Source organism: Festucalex cinctus, chromosome 2 (genome assembly GCF_051991245.1).
Source record: "Festucalex cinctus isolate MCC-2025b chromosome 2, RoL_Fcin_1.0, whole genome shotgun sequence".
NCBI classification, from domain to species: Eukaryota; Metazoa; Chordata; class Actinopteri; order Syngnathiformes; family Syngnathidae; genus Festucalex; species Festucalex cinctus.
In genome coordinates this window covers 20,364,761-20,386,183 of record NC_135412.1, presented here as the reverse complement: position 1 = coordinate 20,386,183, position 21,423 = coordinate 20,364,761, and the positions used below count along the sequence as shown (strand labels likewise).

The 21,423-nt window shown below is 41.0% G+C and overlaps 1 protein-coding gene across 4 annotated transcripts in view; it reads right to left on the bottom strand.

The window, feature by feature from the left end:
• Positions 1-21,423, bottom strand: part of nav1a (neuron navigator 1a) — a 95,349-nt gene that overhangs the window by 63,024 nt on the left and 10,902 nt on the right. For all 4 annotated transcript variants that reach the window (XM_077513588.1, XM_077513589.1, XM_077513590.1 and 1 more), the window contains exon 5: positions 14,532-15,350. In XM_077513588.1, the coding sequence (XP_077369714.1) occupies positions 14,532-15,350 (819 nt within the window). The remainder of the gene's footprint in view (positions 1-14,531; positions 15,351-21,423) is intronic.

Below are 21,423 nucleotides of genomic sequence, written 5' to 3'. Positions count from 1 at the left end.
TGGATCAATATTGAGCCGCAACAGGTCTCGCTGTCAAGACGCTATCGGTGACCCTGCACGATCGGTGTCGCGTATGCGCAGAAGATCCCGCCATCTTGGATCGCTAGCTAATACTAATACTTTACCTCAGAGACAATAATAAAACAGCTGTATTCATTTTGGGAGTGAATGGAGTTGTCAGAAAGCTGGTTTGTAATATATTAATAAAGTTTGACTGACCTATCTGACTGTTTTGTTGACATTCCCTTTAGCGCAGCACCATCTAATGGATGCATAACGTAACCCCAGCCTCTACTGTAGCGCCCTATATATGGAAATAGTTTTAAAATATGTCATTCATTGAAGGTGCGCCTTATAATGCGGTGCATCTTATATATGGAAAAAGTTTTAAAATATGTCATTCATTGAAGGTGCGCCTTTTAACGCGGTGCGCCTTATAGTGCGTAAAATACGGTAGATGTGTCCTTTACATGAACTCGTGACACTTTGCCCAACAGAAAATAAACTAAAATCCTCTCACTGGATTTCATGATGGCATTTGTCTCACTCCCAATTATTCTGTAATCTGCTTGGGCTGCAAAGATTCATGCTGAGCAGCTGTTTATCCTCTGTGTGTGCGTGTGCATTTGTCTCTTGAGGACCCCCACAGGGGCTTTCCTGGTAGTAGAAGATGCAGCGAGGGACAATAAAATATAAATCGGCTTTAAATAACATGGAAAACGGTTCAGGCTCTTAGTGACACTGACACCACACACGCCTCCATGTTTCCAGGAAAGCTGCTTCGATATCTGAACCTTGAAACCGAACAGTAGTACATATAATTTATTTTGGCAAATGAAAAATTGTTGTCCCATGAGAGTAATTCTAAACAGCAAGCACTGTGTTTGAGTGACTAAAGGGTGAATGAAGTGTAGATAAATATAAACACGCACAGGCAATCCAAATGTGAGGAATTGTTATTGCTTTGTATTTGCAAGTCATTTAAAAGTTGCAATAGTAACTGAGGGCAGGCATGTTGCCCTTCCAACTTTTCAATGTGAAAATAACTCATCTATGAAAGTGATGCGCGGTGAGGTTCATGGCCGGTGAGGCATGAATTACAGTTGGATTTACACATTTATGAGCCAAACATCAGCATTCACACACTAAATATTTGGCTATAAGGAGTCTTATGTCTAGTAGGTTATAGTGACTGACCATATTATCCATTGCAATTTTTACATAAAAGGATACTCATTGAATTAATAAACAATGAAATGGCTGCCACAGTCAGACTGAAGTACTCTGCCTCACCTTACATAATATATCTTCAGTTTTATGCAATCAGTAAAACACAAAATTAGCGTGACTCGAAAATCAGAATGCATATTACAAGATCGGTTTGAAAACTTTAAATTGGAGATGCGAACACTGAACACATAGTCAAAATTAAGCCTCCTCTGTAGGAAATCTTACAAAAAGATAGTGCAGTTGCAATTTGCTACATCTGCTTTTTTGGGTGAGGGATTGCGCAACCTGAGGTGAGGCTTCCGCACTTCTTGTCTCACCCGTGTACTGTATTTCAAAAATTAAACATGCAATTTCAGCAATTTTGAAAACAATTAATTCATGGACATTATTGGACTCAAAAAGAAAATCAAGCAAAAAGTAAAAAGCAGATACTGCAGAACTAAAATGGAAAATAATGCTATGTAATTACCGGTATTGGATTTTTTTTTTTTTTTAAACACCTCTGAGTTCTGATTTGAACAACTTTATCAGATCACATACATCAAGCCACTGATGCCTCTGCGCTCCTTCTATCAAGTCTGTTCACCCACTTCAATAGCCAATTTGAACTGATAAGGTGACCCCTTACATAGTAAGATAAGTCAAACTACAAGCAAGACCCCGACGTGTCTGCCAGTTACTCAATTTAAAGAGACATTATCCTTTAATTGGTGGTTTAGATTTATGTGTCACAACGATTATTGCCACAAAAAAAAACTTAATTTGATCGCTATCTTAACAACAAAATGTGAAATACAGATTATTAAACACGCTGCCTCAAACAAGTGAGTCCAGATGGCAAGTGAAGAGATGAATGGAGGTAACAAGCCTGCTGAATGAGGAGGCAAACTGTCGATGGTAACAGCAGCTGCAGACGGAACACTGCAAACTGCACGAGTGTTTTGTGTACTCACATGCACCTGCACACATGTCAACACAAAGAGGAATACTTGGCTCACACCCTCCAGGTCAAGGATTGATTCCCACAAAGACGGCCAGACAATTGAGCAGGCGGCCCCAAGGGAAGGACAGCAGTGAGGAAATGAAGTTCGCCAATTGTAGGCCACTCACTCCATTCTACGTTAACAGAGATACGTACTGCACATGAGAGGAGCACGTTATCTTTTGTAGTGCTGTAGAACTGCTACGTTTTATGAGGTACAAATCAATACTGAACATTCCCCCCCCCAAAAAAACAGAAAAGTCTCACACAGAAGAAACCCCTCATACACTAAAACACCTCACCAAAACAAGAAAAAAAAACAACCTCTGACAAAAAAAATCTTACACCAACCAGGAAAAGTCTCTTACACAAAGAAAAAAAAAACTTAAACGCACCAAAAAAAAACAAACAAAAAAAATGTGTAAGAGAAACACAAGTCTCACAAGCATAAAAAAAATAATCTCATTTACACAATTTAAATGCGCCAAAAAAAAACTCTCACACATAGACAACAAGGCACCTCTCATACAAGAAAACGTTCAGAAAACTTACAACCCAACAAAAACTTACAAACATAAAAAAAACAAAAACAAAAAAAACCCTCAGGTTTAGACATCAAAGCTCCTCTCACACTAAATTCTCCCAAGGAAAACGTCCTCTTCTCACACACATCATATAAACCTCTCATGTACACAAAAGAAGCGCTCCCACTTACAGGCTCCAAAAGACATCTCTCTGACACACATTCACACAGAAGAAAAACTCTTCTGAAAAACTCTCAAAATACAAGGACACACTCATTCACCAAAAAAAGCTCCATCAGACCACCAAAAACATCTCTCACACGACTGAAGGGTATATTCACTAAGAATGCGCTGCGTCCGGCATAGCGCAAAATATCGCACCACAACTGCACCCGCAGTCTACGCCCAGTTACCCACCTATTCACTAAGGATATTGCTCTAATGACATACCGGCGCAAACACGGCCACAAAACTGACAGCTTGGAGCAAATTTGCACCTGATTTACCACACATGGCAATGGATTTGCGCCAAGAACATGGTTGTTATAGTAACAGTTGCGAGAAAGATGACATTATCAGAAAGTGAGGTTGGACCGAGAGTAAGCGTTTAGAGCGCCATTAAGCTGTACAGAGCAGAGAGGACGACAACAACGTCATTCATTCATAAAGTACAAATTATTGGTGCGATCGTTAAAAAAAATAACAATAATGTTTTCAGAGGTTGGCGTGGACGTAAAGTATGCAACTGGCACGTAAAAATGATCGTAAAATGCCTCCCTGCCATTGACGATCAGCCTGGGTTACGTTATGTGTCCTAAAACAAACATACCCCCCCGCCCTCTCTCTCTCTCTCTCTCTCTCTCTCTCTCTCTCTCTCTCTCTCTCTCTCTCTCTCTCTCTCTCTCTCTCTCTCTCTCTCTCTCTCTCTCTCTCTCTCTCTCTCTCTCTCTCTCTCTGCGTGACCAGCCAGAGAGCGATGTGCACCGTGCCATGCACTAATGTCATGATCCCGGGATCGAGGTTGCAGCAGGTTAATACATGCGTTCCAAAAACGTTATTTGCGTCATGATGCAAACGCGGTGTTGCTATTTGAGCTGGCGTTAATGAATTAGACGCTGCATATCAATGAGTCTCATTTGCATTGGGGTGGGCATATTTTGCGTCAAATGTATGCAAATTAACTAATTTACAGACGCACTAATAACACCGGCGCACTGTCACGCAATCTGGTTGGCCGCGCACTTAGTGACGGATTTCCCCATCTGCGCGTGTTTAGTGAATTAGGCGCTCCCAGATTGCTCCATTTTTGCCGGTTAGCGCGGTACAAAGGCGATGCAAACCTTTAGTGAATAGGCCCCTAAGTCTCACAATGCAACACAAAAATCTCTTCCACACAAAGCAAGACCTCTCACAACCCCTCAAAATGTGCACATTTATAAACAAAAAACCTCACACAAAAGAGACCTCTCTTATACAATATTTTTTGGTTCTCACACATAAAGCATTCCCACTCGTAGTTAAATAAAAAACTCTCACACTCATCTAAAAAAGCTCTCACACACCTAAAGCATCTCTCACACTAAAACATTTTCTTGTGTGCACCCAAAACCTCTTCCACACATACAGAAAGACCTCTGTCACACTTCCACCAATATACCTGACCAACACAAAAAAAACCAACCCTCTCACACACAACCAATAAATTGTCAATTAAATGATTTTTAGACCGATGGCGCACCCCATGCCACATTATCACAAATAAAACAACAAACAACCAATAAATGATACTTGCCTAAATGAGGGGTACATTTTTAGCAGACAAAAAAGCGCTTTATTATGTACTCTCTATTGGGCAGAATTTTGTAATTCGGCCCATGTATTGGATCTCATTAGAATGTGGATGTGATGGCCAGTGAGTATAAAAATACTGTAAAAGAGCTCGAAGAAGGTAGCGAGATACGCAAAAAGCTACATTTCATGGATTATTACAGCTCGCATATTGCTTTAATGAGAACAATGAACCCCAACCCCCCCCCCCCCCAACCCCCAGCGCACACACATCCATGCACACACAGATGTAGGCCTAAGCGTTAATTGGACACTTTTAATTACCCTCAATTGCTTAACACTGGCATCAAATTGATTGGATACAGTCTGAATGAGCGTGCATTTACAAGTGAGAGAGTGCACGTCCGTAAAAAGGCTTCCTGGCCAGCATCTGCTCTGTCACCGGTGGTCCCAGCTGGGGCATTTCGGATGGCGATTCCGGAGGAATTAGAAATGCAAATATCCTCGGCAGAGCCGGCTGCTCCCCAGGGGTGCACATGAATCACACTGATCTTGTTGAAGCGCCAGTGTATGTGTTTTAGAACTTGTGCAAACACGTGCTCCATGTCTGTGTTGCAAACGTAAAATAAATAAATAAATAAATAAATAAATAAATAAATAGGCCAATGTCCTCATAATTGATTCCTACTTATCATTTAATCTCAAGCATGATTGAAGTGATAATCATGCACGAGTATTTTGTTGAGAGATTGTTTCAATTTGGTGGATATCACACACTTTTGAGTGTCGTTCATGTGTAAGGAAAGTTTTCCTCTTTAAAAGTAGATGGCGTGTGATTACTAAGAAACTGCATGTGCACTTGTTTTGCTCCCCTGGGTCACTTGTCTCGTCTGTCCATTAGCGAGATAGAAACTCCCCAAAGGTAGACTAATGGTTATGGCCTTGCGGAACTTTTAGTGCAGTCGCACTATATCGTTTTTCTGACTTTGTTGAGTCGCTCATCAGTGAGAGCACCTGTTTTGCCTAATATGAATGAAGACGTGAGAAATAGCTCCATCTTCTATTCTTTTCTTCTGCCTCAGAAACTCCTCAGGCTTCTCGGCAATGATATAAATGATAGATTGGCATGGTTGAGCTTTGCTGATGCTGCACAATAAAGCATCAAAGTTTTTTTTTTCTTTTTAGAGGACAGTTTAGGTGTGAACAGTCATTACAGCATTCAGTACACTTGGCAAGTGACTCACAGGAATGAAAACAAACAGGAAATGTGTAAAGAGCCCCTGTGACCAATTGTTACGCTTGACCTTAAATGCAATTTACAATGCTGGTTATATGATTTGTCCCATCACAATGCAGAATTGAATTTGGATAGATTTGTTACAGAACCGTTAAAACATATCATTCATAGTCACAGCACAGATGTGAGATGAGAAACTTCAGATACAAGTTTAGAGTAATTCATTCTGTGAATAGTGATCAAATGATCTTTTCCCATTGAAATCACTGGAAATTAGAGGTGTGCAAAATTTCCGATTCTTAGATTATTCACGATTCGGCCGTGGAACAATCGAGAACGATTCACAAACGTCCAAATTCCGATTATATAAATATGCCAAGGGAAGCGAAACGAGCGAAAAGTACGCGGAACTGAAACGCAGTAGCGCGCGCGGTCTTCGGGACGCTTTTTGGGACGGACCGAGAGTACACATCCACAACTCACGCCTCGAGATTCAAAACAACAACAAGCATGGCTGAGCTGACCAACCCACCTCTTCGTGAGATCAGACCTGCTCCGAAAAGGCAAACAACTTCAGGCGGAAGTATCAGCTAGCTGGCTGCAGTGCGTCGGTTAGCGTTCTACAGGGCGCCGCGCAGTGATACGAACGAACGAACAGAAAAGTAGTGGCTGGCGGTAATGGCGTCTGACTTTATTCAGAAAAGAGTATTGTGGTGGAAATGTATCACGCTTTTGAAAACAATAAGTTTTTAGAAGAAAAACGCTTTATTTCCGAGACCCCAGCCAGCTTGCTGGACTATTTTCTTTTTTATTTTCTTCTCGTCCAACGTCGAACCAGAACTGGTGTCACCGAACGCTGTCAGAAAGAAGTCAGTGCTGATCGCACACACGGGAGGTGAGGATCAAATTGAGATTCATGTTAAAAAAGCCGAACGATCCCATTAATGTTTACACGTTCATGTTTACACAAGTTAAAAAGCAGAAAAGCACTTGAGTTTTTTTTTTTTTTTTGTACCTCTGAGAAACTTTAATGTTTACATGTTCATCTTTACACAACTTAAAAAGCAGGAAAGCACTTTTTTTTTTTAGGCATTTGTATTGAAGTAGTAGTTCACATTGTCTTTCATTTATACCTCAATGCACTTTTGAGTGGATAAAAATAATATATTTTTGCTCAGTGCTATGTTTTATTCTGTTGAAGACTGAATATACTTAAAAGCTGTTGTTACAGAATGAGGACTTGAGTATTTTATTTACTGTTTTGAACTGTTAACTTGATACTGAAATAGTAGTTTATGTAGGCCTGAGAGGACTTTTGTACTATTTTTGTAACTAATGTACGAAACATTAAAAGCACAAAAATACATTGTTTTTTTTCTGCTGCCTGGGGGGGAAATCAATAATCGTTTTATAATCGAATCGTAGCCTCTGAATCGTAATCGCAATCGAATCGTGAGGTGCCCCAAGATTCCCACCTCTACTGGAAATGCCATTAATTAGTTCCATCCTTCCACCAAAAAACATGTAATGTGTAGTTTAATGACAAAAATAGCACAGCATTATATTGTACTTAATAAAAACATAGCATTATGATACAATTAAGTATAATTATAAAGAATTTAACCGTTTTTGCCACTTCACATCAACTGAATGCTATTCCTTGTTATACTGCCCCTAGGTGGCCAAGGTTCATTGAGGCATATTCTAACTGCCAATTGGGATCTCAGCAACGCAGAACCTGCTGCAATATAATTGGCTCCTGCATGCAGTCCTGCCTGGATAAAGCAGCCAATCACATTGCATTGAGGCATGCCCTGCCTGAGGTGTGATTATTAAAAAAATCCTCAACTCTGCTTTCAGATCACCAACAAGGTACTAATATTAGACACTACACATAGAGAGTAAAGTACAGTATGCAGTATATAAATGTGAATACTGTTGCTGAACTGTTTTTTTGCTTTTCGGGTTGAAGCATCACACCATGGATGCTAATTAGCGCTAGCATTAAGCTAGCAGACTGAAAGCTATGTGGCTGTTTTACATACGCAATGTGAAATTCTGCTTGTTTTATGTTTACTTTTAATTGTTGATCTTGCTTAGCATGACTAATCAGCACTATCCCCGCTTCCCCTTTTCAGTTCCCCATCTTCATCATCATCATCATCATCATCATCATCCTACATTCCTCACATCACATCTCTCTGGCGACCTCTGCGAGTTTACAAAACAGGAAGTATTACAACATACTGCCACTCCTGCACATCTAGACTGAGTGGACAATCACTCACACATGTACAGTGTACATATAAAGACAAACACACACAAGAGGTTGACTGTTTCATCAGGATGGAGCTCGTCATCCGTGTTTTGGAACATCACTTGTGATATACAGTACTATGTGATGATGATGATGATGATGACACAATAGCTGCTCTTTACACATACAGTCTGTACAAGCTACCTTCCCATGACTAAACCATTCCAGCCTGTGCGCATATAGGAAAAAGTGATACTGTACTGAAAAGCCCTCCTTTTTCGAAAAAGTAATCTGACAGGCCTCTAAATGTGGGGAAATCGTTACGTAATATTAGATGATGACAAATAAAAAAAAAAGGAAGCTCTGTTTGGTTGTAGCATGACCGAAAGGCTAACGTAAGAATGCTATCAAAATTATGAGAACTGGACTGAAAAAAAATAAGGGCCCGATGCTGCTGCTGAAATAAAATTCTATGATCCAGTGCTTTTAAGGGGACTGAAAACAGACATTGGGTCACATCAGTGGCCAATGATATTTCAGATCATATCAGCAAAGCAAGCCAAGACACATCACGATACTGTACTTTTATTCCCGAAATGCTTCTTTCTACAAGAATAAAGCATCATGCCAACCGTCCTTGGCAAGAACACACACTGACAAATGAAAAGCGTGATGATGAGTTTAACACAAAGATAAGACCTTCATTCATCCTACTAGCCCAAACCTGGCGCCGAATGTTGGACCAAATGCAAACATTGGCACGTAAATCCAAGTGCCACATCTCCTTAACCTCTGTCCTATCTGTTTAGAATTCAGTAATACTAAGACAAGTGACTTAATCCTGGAAAACATTTGTTAAGTATGATTCAGTAGTATTTAAGTAAAACACCTTTGCATTTAATGTTCAGAAGTGTTTGTTTTCATTTACCAATATATACCGTACATTTTTTAACTTTTATGTGCAGTACATTTTAATTAAATTGAGTCATTTTCTTCCCCCTTTAAATAAGCACATGGTTAATGTTCAAACTGCATAACATTACAGTGGCTTATCGTAATATTAAATACTTTCTTAAAAATAAATCTACGCTATTGTATGTTAATATTGGTCATAACTGTGGTACTTGTAAAAAGTTTGAAAAACACTGCTCTATCACATTCCAACAAAAGTGAAAGAAATAACACCCCCGACTACTGACGCATGTATGACGATAAGCACACTGTCATATTTGGCGTGTGTGTGCTACAACTTCCCTGCAGCACACCGAGAGTCCAGCCACAACGAACACTTTTATCTGGCAGACATCATAAGAGAAATACACAAATAGAACACAATGAGAAGACTAATACTAAGTGTTCATCACAAGATGGCCTACATAACACTCTTCTATGCCTTTATCACTCACACACATATCTGATAAAATACGAATATCAGCCGACATCAACAATCATAAACTGCCCAGTAACAAAATGTACAGGGACAAAAATACATTACAGGGAGTCATGGATTCATATGATGTAATGATATACTACAGTGCTCCCACTGTTTTTCTATCTATCTATCTATCTATCTATCTATCTATCTATCTATCTATCTATCTATCTATCTATCTATCTATCCATCCATCCATCCATCCATCCATCTTATTAGTCTCCCTCTCCTCTAGTACCTATACATAATGTATATACTGTATGTGTTATGCAAGAGCTGATGAGACAAAAACAAGAAGTGCTCTAATATAATTTGGGTGGAAGATGGCAGGAAGCAGACAGCACTAATGCAATGGCTCCAACATTAAGTCCGTAGAGAATCATCACAACATTGCAAAACGCACACAAACACACACAAGCGCCACCAATGGAATCAAATTGTGTACGTAATCACGTACGTATCCATATTGCTTAAGGTCACAATTGTGAAAAATTCAAGTTGCTGTTTGTCCGACATAAATGTCTGCTCTGCTGCCTGAGTGGCGACAGAGAGTTACATCCCATCAACTCTCATCATAGTTGAGTGAATTTAAAAAGAGGACGGAGGACTGAAAGGGTACTTCACTTCGCAACTTGTGTTTTTTTGTCGTGTCGTTACCTCCTCGATGATGCGATGACTGACTGGAATGTTGAACGCAGCAAAGAGAGTATGGGTGCTAATAGGGAGGCTAGTAAGTATGCATCAAAAGTATCAAAAACTGTTGCTATATGAACATATGACAAGACTGCTAGTGGCACGCGCCAAAGTCGTTTCGTCTACTTGTTCTTTTTTTTTAAAAAAAAGAGTTCCTCTGAAGCATTCATTGTTCTCCAGACAACTGCCAAGGGTGCTGGAGAGACCATCGCGTGCACAAACACGCCCACATACACACACTGTCACATTGTCAAATAACAAGCACATTGGTATTCAAGGCGACCTTTAAGGACGCATGTGTCGCTCCATTGTCTTTTACTGTGTTCTGTGGTCAGTCTGGGCACCATGGACTGATGAGCCAACAGTGAAATTACACATGAAAAAATGACACTTCTGATCTTTAACCTAAATCCATACAGTATCAGCTCTATCCGTTCTGCATGAAGTAAAACTCCACATGAAGCCAAATCTGAATCCAAACAGATGTCCTTTAGGCTTTAACTTGTAATGCACTTTAAACTGGATGGCCTTTTCCAGGATCATAGATCTGTGATTAGTGCAATGGAGGCTGAATCTTTTTCATTATCTTGATGCAAGACTAATCTCGGCGCTTGCTGGATCTTAGAACAGATCCTCTCATGCTGAGAAAGGCGAATGCTTGAGGGATTGCGCTCTCTCTCTCTCTCTCACACACACACACACACACACACACACACCCACACACCCACACACACTTCATTAAGGATGCTGGATGGGACCCGAAGGTGTCATTAAAAGAAGACATCTGAGGTTTAAATGCTTTTGAACTTATAGGCAATCCAGCAGCCCATTAAAAAAAAATGCTAATATACTGTAATTAATTTTAATTGTGACGTTTATTAAACAGAATGTGTAAACCAATCAATAAGCATCCATTGAGTCCTCCAAAGTCCAAAGCTGCTACTCATGAACCACAAAGCAATTTCAGTAATTCTCTATATCCAATTAACAAAAATCTCTTAATCACTCATTGGTGGAATTGCCCAATTGTCTCTATTAGGGGAAAACTGACACTGATCTGGAATCTCTTCTCATGATGGAGCAAGACTAAATTGGCTGACTAACGGTTTTAGGCTTTGAATGAGAGCATGTTGAGTCTTCAAATCCTGGATATCCTCTGCCCGTTCCTCTAAATGAAAGCCATTTTCTGATTTGCTTACTACTTCAGTGACCCGAGTGCTGTGCTTCTAGTGGGGCGGGCCCCCCCAAGGGGGCGCGAGGCTTTGTCAAGGGGGGCGCGTTTGACCTCAGGGAACATGCTTTTTTATTTTATTTTATTTATTTATTTATTTTACTGTTTTAGAATAAAGTGCAATTGCACCTCCACTACATTAGGGGACAGTGGTGCTCTCATTGGCAGAGTGTGCAAAGGGAGCATTCGTTCGGTGGTGTAGGGGTTTTGTTTGCACTGAGCATGCGCACTTTGCACACAGCACAGAGTATGAGTATGAAGTGTAGGCACGAAGTGTAGCAGACCCTCAAGTGACACCATGACAATTTTTTTTAACAGGGATGAGAAGACAGGTGGAGAGAGACAGAGCTAAAGAGACAAACGAAAGTCGTCCGAAAGCTAAGATGAGGAAATATGACAAAGCGTATTGGGGGGGTTTCTTCTTCCGAGGGGGGGAATGACAGAAAATAATGGGCTCTTCGCACAAATCCACTACTTCCTGAACTCAACACCAGTCCTTCATTTCCTGTCTTTCATGAGTGTACAAGCTGATTAATCCAGGTGTGCCTGATCTCAGTTACTACAACAACATTGGCCAGACACACCTGGATTAATCAGTTTGTCCACTCATGAAAGACAGGAACCAAAAACGTGGTATTCAGTTCAGGAAGTAGTCGAGCTGTGCAAAGAGCCCATTGAGAAGCACTGCCCTAGTGATTCACTAGCATTATTTTGCACCTGCGAGATGACCAACAGCTGACAAGTAGACCACTGATGCTGGGTTTATTAATACCGAGTGGGACCAAAAACTGACATACACCGACAGTCGTTATAGTACATCATTATATTAATGTTCATAGAAGCTGTGCTATTTAGACGTTTACCTTTGTTGCGGAATACAGTATATGTCAGAACTCTACATATTTATCTCAAGACTTGTCTGAGCACAAGGCATTTGGTCAATTTGATTCCAACACATCTCAATTGGACCTCAGTGGTGTCCTACATTAGCTTCGCCTATTGCTAAAGGCTCTTCTGGAAAGGACATTGTCACATTGCATATTGCTAGCTGTCACGAAACAAGATGGAACCCATTTCAATGCCGGAAGCAAACAGGACAAGGCTAACAAGGCTGGGGTCAAGTTAAAGTTAGGACTTATCCTGATAAAACACAGAACAGGAAGCATCAATCTCATAACAGGCTAATGGGAAAGCAGAATGAGGAGAGCAGAGGAACGGTATATAATGTATCTTCCTATTTGACAGAGAACGCAGGGCCGAAAGCAATTAGCTGCACGTCCCAATGGAAATGGAGATATGATAAAAGATGAGGCCACAGCCGCAAGCAAGAGCGCAAGTTACAATGAGCCTCTCCCAAAGGCAAACGCTAAAACTCAAGAGCGCCTCCAGACACTTCACCCACACACCTGCTGTGCTTTGTGTGACAAAATAGCAGGGGTGGGGGGAAAAAAAGCCTCAGTCTGCTTCTTTGGACAAATTTGAGTCATTATTTTATTACAATAATTCTGTGCAGATATTCTTTCATAAGTTGATATTTTTTCATCTATTTTTCATATGCTTTATTTTACACTCTGTTCCTCCTTTAACATGCTGCACCTCTCCTCTACCTACCTGGCTTTCAGGCATATACAGTAGGTGTGGCCAGCGACATCAAAACAAAGCTTGTGAGCACAAGCAAAATCATACCTTAACCCACACTGTAACCGGAACAGAATTTGATTATATGAAAAATAAGATTTCCTGATATCAAATTTTAATCCATCCATCCATCCATCCATCCATCCATCCATCCATCCATCTTCTTCAACGCTTGATCTTCACAAGGGTCGTGGGGGTGCTGGAGCCTATCCCAGCTGGCTTCAGGAAGGAGGCGGGGTATACCCTGAACTGTTTGACAGCCAATTCCAGTGAGATTTTATTATTATTTTTTTTTAAATGTTACTTCTGTTTCCCTTGGCAAAATGGGTGACATTACCCATCTCTCCTTCTAAATGTTGCCCGCGGTAACGGGGGAGGAGGAGGTGGTAGGTAGATAGTGACCATCTGTCTGTAGCCTGGAGATCAATGGACATAAAAGGGAAGGTTGAAGGTCGGACATGAGGGCGGAGAGGGAGTGGTACAAGGCTAACTACGTAGCGCACTCTGAATGGAGTCTGACTTAATATGCTGACGCTGTATTTACCAACTGACAACGCCCACTCCCCACTAATTCCATCCAATCGCGTTAACCATGAAAGACCAATGTGGACTGCAGACAACAAACATTTCAACATGCATCTATGCTCAAATGCTATTATTTGTGAGACTGTGAAACTGTGTCAGTGTGTCAGATCTGACCCACTCGCTCCAATGCTAGCTCATGAATCAGCAACAAATGCGATGCTAACTTTTTGGGAAAAGCTTATGACAGCTGGGCTACATAGGAAGGCAGAGGATTGACGATTTCCATACAACATTTTGCCGTTTTAGTCACAGCCGATTTTGACAGCTTGGTTACATTATTAACCATCTAGCATTCACTCCCAACAGTACTTCAAACAAAATCAATAAGAAATAAGGGGGCACAAGTATGACCTCTGTAAATGTGCCAAAAAAATGGGCCAAAATTGGACATTCCAAAAATTCTTAGCTCACTTCCTGTACAATTTAGCATATGGATTTTTTTTTCTGTACATCTGGGGATGCTACATGCCTGCCAATTTTCGTAGACGTAGGCTGAACCTGTCGACATTGTTTTTTTTTGTTGTTGTTGTTTTTTATCCCATTGCAGTGGGCACTACAGAGCCATTTTGTTATCATTGTTTATGACAACTTTAAAGTATCTTGTTTTTCACCATGCCCAATGAGTGTGCAAAATTCGGCGAGTTTTCAAACATGAAAAAAAATGCGAAAATGCGATTCATTTTGGAGAAGAGGAATAATAATAATAATGATGAGAAGAAGAAGAAGAAGAAGAAGAAGAAGAAGAAGAAGAGGAAGAAGAAGAAGAAGAAGAAGAAGAAGAAGAAGAACTATAAATATAATAGTGATCTCACAGCAGTCGTTGCTCAGGCCCTAATAACAAAGTATTTATGGACATATTTAAAGACATGCCCTAAGTGATTTTGGTCTCATGCTTGACCCAATGTATAGCAAGCCTAGAAAAGAGGGCACTCACCAAGCATTTGGCTGAACAGCAGCTGCTCCAGGTCACCCAGAACCGTCACCACTAACTCTGGGTCCACTTTCAAAAAGGCCTTATCGTCTTGTCCTTCTACCACCTTATTCTCTTTCTTGTCTTCATTTAAAAGAGGAGCAGATCTTCCTTTCTCCCCAAGTTTTGCGCCATTATCTCCTGTACCACCAGCTCCATTAGTCTTAATGGGGTTCTCAGCAAGGTCTGGTGCTGCACTATGGCCTCCATCAGAGGTCTTGCTAATGGGCTTGACCTCAGCATACGGTCCCCGTGGTTTTCCTGGGGCTGGGATTCGGCTCGCCTTGCCCAAATTTGATGTCACTGCCTGGGAGTTGAATGTTTTGGGCTTTCCTTGGAAAAGGGACTGTTCTGACTTTGAAAGTGTTCTGGATAGTGATGTTTTACCACTCATGGGCCGACCTGTCGGAGTCTGCCCTTCTTTGTTGGCGCCAGCGCCAGGCTGGCCCGAATCATCATTCCACCTGGGACTCTGGTACAGGTGCAGCTTTTTCTCAGCATCAGTGAGCACAGCCAAGTTGCTAAGTGATCGCTGCTTGCGTAGCTTGGATGGATTTGAGACTGGAATCGGGATGGATCCGGTAGTTGGCCGGTAGACCTTCAGCTCTGACCTGGAGGGACGTGGGGGTCCCTGGGGTAGAGCAGATGGCTTTGCTGGGGGCTTCCTTGAGGCCATGGACTGGGCTGAAGAATCCTGGCTGGAAACAGCGGGAGTCCTGAGGTCCAGCTCCCTGGGCTTTGCTGTCATGCTAATGTTAGCCACATTAGCCTCCAGCATCCCTCCTGTAGAGAGCCAAACAACAGGGGCATGCTCTGATTTACGCACAAGCAGACCAGAATAAATGGAGCGAAAGACGGGAGAAGCAAAGAGAAAAACACCAGAGCGTCGTAATTTGTTGCCTCACATCACGAGATGGCAAATTCCCTGATGTGCAAGAACCTTGAGTTGAAAACAGCAAATGAATCAGTGCTGATTGGCATCTGGAGTTTCCTTCTACTCACATTTTACAGTCCATGGATCTGCCGATCTGCGTCGAGCATCTAACTGCACCCCGTCACAGATGACAATGGAGCCGCTGAAACGAAACGCAGCCCTCTGTCTGCACCTCTGCTTGGTTCCCGCTTCGCATCCCCTCCTGGTCGCGAGGCAGGCGGCAGCCAACTGACAGCAGAAGCAGTCGCAACAGCAGCAACAACCCCCTTTTCTCCCCTCTCTCCTCCCTCTGCTTGTGCCTCGCTTGCTGGTTTGCTAAACCTGCCCCCGCTGGCTCATTCACCCGCCTTCTACTTCCTCCGCTGCTAGCCTTCCTTCTATCTTCTTGTCTCTGGTTCGCCCTCCTCCCACTGGCTGATTCATCCATCCCTCCCTGCCCTTCTGTCTGTTTTTTTCTCCTCACATGAGCTAAAGTACAAATAACGTTCTAAAAAGCTTAAATAAATGTACTTTTTAAAAATCCCACTCCAGATGCTGTGCTGCACACCGGTGAGTCAAAACACAAGACTTTGCAAAAAAATTAACATCAGTATTTACAAGCAGTGCAATCATCTGAGCAGCCTGATTGCACTGTTCCTCAATGTCAAATATTGCTGCCATAATAGAAGCATCCCTTAGCTTTCACACTCATTCCTTCATAATAGGGCTGGGCGATATTGACAAAAAATAAAATCTAATTTTTTTTTTTCTTCAATTATTCAGGACGATTAAGATTTTAGTTGATTTTAATCTAATAAACCCAACAAACATTTAAAGGTGTCATTTATTCAAAAATAATTCCCGTGCAAAATGTTCAGACAACAATAATGTATACTGATTCAAAATCAGTTTTAACATAAACTTAACATTTATAGTTAGCAAAATTACAACTCACAACTAGACTAAGTGCAATTTCTGGAGAAATTACGTGGGAATGCTGAAAGCTGAACGCTAATAGCTAAATGCTATGATTTGAATGCATGTGGAATGCTTATGAAGTAAATCGAGATATAAATTATGAAATTATGACCTCCTGGTTACTGGACAATGCACTTTAGACTTAGATTGTGCCACCAAGCAGTATCAGACGGCTGGTAATGATGGTAAGTTACATGTACGGAAGTGGGCGTGGAAATTGATACTTCGAAAAAGTTCAATGTCTGTCCCATTGAAAATGAATGGGAAAAAGTTGATATTAAACGTCAAATTTAGCAAATACTGTAAGTAATGTGGAATCAGACGATATATATCCCGGGAGGTGTGAATTTTTTAAGCTAGTTGAAATTTGAGCAGTGTAAATTGGAAGTATTATGTGGGAGTTGTTACGCAGCAAAAAAGTGTGGAGAATAAAAATCACAATAACATATGCATGTAATAGAACATAAGAACAGCTTTTAATAACCCAGAAGGCAAAATTAGATTTCACGATTTAGCACATTTTCAACAATCCGATTTTCAAAATGACGATGAATCAAATTAATTTGATTTATTGCCCAGCCCTGCTTCATAATCACATTTGCTACTCTATTCATCCATTCACATTCAGATTTTGTTAAGTGTGTTAACCACAGGAAGTCCAACCGTGATTATCTTAAATTATTACAGGACTGCAGGTTTAACAGGACATTAAGCAATCCCAAATGCACAAGGATGGCCAGGCGTGCCTTTTTGCTTTAATTAGCAGCCAGCAGCCCTGAAATCGTCAGCGCAACCTCCACCTGCATTACATCAACTATCCACTCGTCTTCATTTCCTTCCTCCCATTGCATCCATTGTCCAAATCCAGACCACATCACCCATCCTTGAAGCAAAGGCCATTTTAAGCTACGCCTGTGCAATCTCATCCATTTTCCAGTCATTGTGATAACGCGTTGGTTTAAAACAAATGTGTGGGTGCTGGTGTTGATATTTCGGGCTGTGCTCCTCGTGAATGTGCGTGTAATGTGTGTAGTCTGCATGTGTGGGTCTGTCCTATCCAGTGTGTCACATTGATGAGACAAGGCCAAAGAAGCCCCCATCTAGGGATTCGGTAGTGCCCCAGCATGTTCAATTGTGACACGTCATTCCACTGGACATCCCATCTCGAGAAACTTGGCTTCAGATGTGAAAAATCTATTCCAGAGTCCTCATCTGACATTGGATAAGTTGAGAGCTGATCAGATAGAGAGCCATAAACGCAGAAAAGGCATCTATTCCATTAGGGCTAGTAATGATGGCAAAGCATGATCCCTTATTATACAAAGAAATCAATCAAGCTGTTTACAGGAAACAATATGCATGCAGTCTCCTTATAGGTCAGAGCTTTTATTTAGATGTTCTGTATTATCAAATCACTTTTTCAGGCCCGGACTGGGCCATCTTGAGGGACGGACAATACCCGGTGGGCCGTCCTATTTTTTGGGCCGAAAATCGGCAGGCAGGAGCGCACACATTGTTTCAAAATGGCACATAAAGAGTATCCACATTATCTCATGTTGACTCTCTCATTTTCAATTAACTAGAACTTCAATCACTTTTACAGGGCATTATATATATATATATATATATATATATATATATATATATATATATCACACTGACTGCCTGCCTTTCTTACTAAGGGTGTCACCGAGTTACAGTAATTTAACTCATTCACTCCCAGGCATTTTCACTGAAGCAAGTCCCTTCACTCCCGGCTGTTTTACTGGAGTTTGACTAATTTCACACGGCCCACAGAACACTGTGTTCTGTTGCTCTAAAAACATGGAACCTACCAAAAGAAAGACAAGAGTCTCTTCTTTCATCAGGAAAAAAACTTTGTATCTGTTTCCGTTTTGCAGCAATTAGCATTAAAATATAGCTAAGTTTCATCATTATTCACAAACTTGTTGGAAACACGGGAAAAAGAGCTTGTTACAACGTGGCCCTGGCTGATCTCTTATACTCTGCTGCCACCTGCTGGCCGTTTTCTGTAATAACTACCATTGCTTTCAGCGACCTCTTCAGATCAGAAGCTGCATCAAAGCCTTCTGTATGCTACAGCAAAGAACATTAAAAAAACAACAAAAAAAACGTGTAAATATGTTTTTGGGAGTGAAGGACAAAGTATTAAAAAACGTATTTATACGTTTATTGGGTTGGATGAGTTAATATCAAAAGTAGCAAAACTATAATCCATGGATAGAAGCAATACACAATATAACTATATTAAAGCTTGTCTGTACAAAAATAAAAGAGGCAAAACATAATCACGTGTTACTAGTAACAGCAACAAAGCATGATGGGAAAGCCTTCTACGATTACCGTTGCTCTCTTCAAGTTAACGTCAGTCAGCTTAGTAGTGCACCAGAAGTGGTGAGAACACATTTCAAAATAACAGTACTAACAGGAAGTACAGTGTTAGCTGGCTTAATCTTGCTGGTATAACTTCATTTGGTAAGTGTCTTGTGAAGTGTAAAATGTCTTATCCCATTTAATGTACATTTACTTAATGGTTTCTTTTTAACCTTTTTTTTGCCCATTTTATGTTCACATACTTGTTCAAATAAACACAGACCGTGCTCTTGTAAGAGCATTCAATTGTAAATTACATTTTTCATCAAATGCAATATTGAATATTTTGAGGGAATGCTCATCTATTTTATATTGATACACATACTGTAACATTTTGTAAAAATGTGAACTAAAGTGGACCGGTCTGAGCCCTGAAACTCCAGGGCTGAATAAGAATCCCAGTCCGGCCCTGGATGGGGACATGTTTGGAACTGGGCCATTAATTGTCCTGTTGTAGGAAATCTATTCGCACTCGGACATATTATCGACTGTTCGAAAACTAGAGTTGCTTGTTTACAAACATGAGTGACGTCATTCACTCTGTGATCGAATCTATGATCCTGGTGACATCATCGTATCGTCCATGGAGAAAATGTTGCTCCTCTCTCATCTCTAACTGCTTCAAACAACATGCATTGTACCAAAAGACAAAAGGTTTGCACCTCCTGTATGCAAAGTGCTCATGTGAAGGCAGCTATGATGTATTTTGGTTCAAGAGGATTTTTTTTCTCATTTGTATTATTATTATTTTATGCACCGTGTGTATGTTTTCCGTTTTGTTTTGTGTGCAGTGCTTTGTTTTGACTGAGGCTGTTGCATAAGCGCTATATAAATAAAGCAGAGTGAGCTGAGAGAAATGCTGTACAAACTTCCACTCTTCAGGAAAAAAGTTCTACAATATTATGGATTGTTTGTTTGAAGTTGTGAGGTTAGAGGTCACTGATGCTGGACGAGGGGCTAACCATCTCGCTTCTCATTCATTTAACACCTTTTTGATGCGACTGAGGCAAAAATTGTCAAGTGTTCCTATCACATGCACCAGACTCATCTAAGCATGACTTTTGTAGACTTTTCTTTGGGGCATTGAGGCACGTGTCATGCTCATGTTCCCAGACTGTTACCACATGAAAATGGAAGCATAGAATTGAGGGGGAAAAATGTCTTAGATGAAAAATAAAAATTCAAAACAATAAAACTTTGAGCCTAATTAATTAAGTCAAGCTGAATGTTGTCCAAAAGTTCATGTTGGCTCAGATTTGCACTGGTTGTCAATCTCACACACACACACACACAGAAAAAAATAAAAAATAAAAACATATTAAAAGTTTATGAAGATCGACGAAACAAAACATACTGAACATTGGCTGTTGTCTGCTAAAACTCATTAGCTTGAGTCCGCTAACTTTTTGGAAAGGGGCAATGTTAAGGTCAAAGCTGGGCGTAATGACAGTTAGGAGCCCCTGGGGCCTGTTGCAGGCAAATTTAGAGGGTGAGGGACGTAATTTCAGGTTAATAGTTGCTGTACATCTGCGCTTATACCTCCCTGACGACGGGTTACGTCGGTTTGTGAAATGAGAGCGGCTGCAAACAAGGCAGGCCTGTGTGGCACAGGGGGCACATGCGCGCACACACCGGTGCTTTAAAAGCACACACACGGTGTTAAGGGTGTGTTGGCGGCACACAGCTACTTGTTTGTTGCAGTGCTCTCTGGCTCTGCTGACTAATCATTTGAATATACAGCACACATAAACATACACTTTCTTTACACTTAGCGCGTGCACGCACACATACACACAGCCTGTCCAGGGTGTGCAACTTAGTTGAGCAATTTGGCTTGACATCAGAGAAGCTTGCAAGTTTAATGGATGCCAGCACTCACTATTTGACTTTGCATTCATCACTTATCACACACACATCCAGGGTGTTCGAGGTGTGTGTTTGTGTGGAATATGAGGTCTGACCACCAGCTAAAAATTTGGGAAATTGGCTCAGACCTGGGGGAAAGGCTGACACACTCACAATAAAAGGCACTTTCTTTTAAATCCAGGTAAATAACGATACAAGGCTGAATGGCTAGATTGAACGCACAGCATGAATTGGGGCTAGCAGTGGAGAGTCAGTTGGGCAGAAGGAAGGAAAGTGTCTTAAATTTGTCTCAGAATAGTTTTAAACAGATTTACTACTCTCAACAGTGAGGGTTTACTTTCTGCAGTCGACGGTAAGGTAATGAAAGTCAAAATGAAGCACAGTAATTTGATGGACCAGCATAAAATTACTTAAAAACAAATGATTAAAAATAAACTTTATGTTACGCTGAATGTACTGTAGTTATTAGTGGGAGTCTGTTGCAGGTTTTCTTCTTTTTCAACGAGCCTGCCGCTCTCATCTAACCTTGCTCTCGCAAGATGAATTCTCGCAATATTTGTGAGTTCACAAACTCCGGAAAATACATCTTCTAGCGCTCCCGCAGATAACCGCCGTTCGGACCAATCACAGAGCGGCTATGGGTTTGGGGCCGGGATATACAACTGTGTGACAAAACTAGGAAGCCAGCCGCTGGGGCTAACAAAC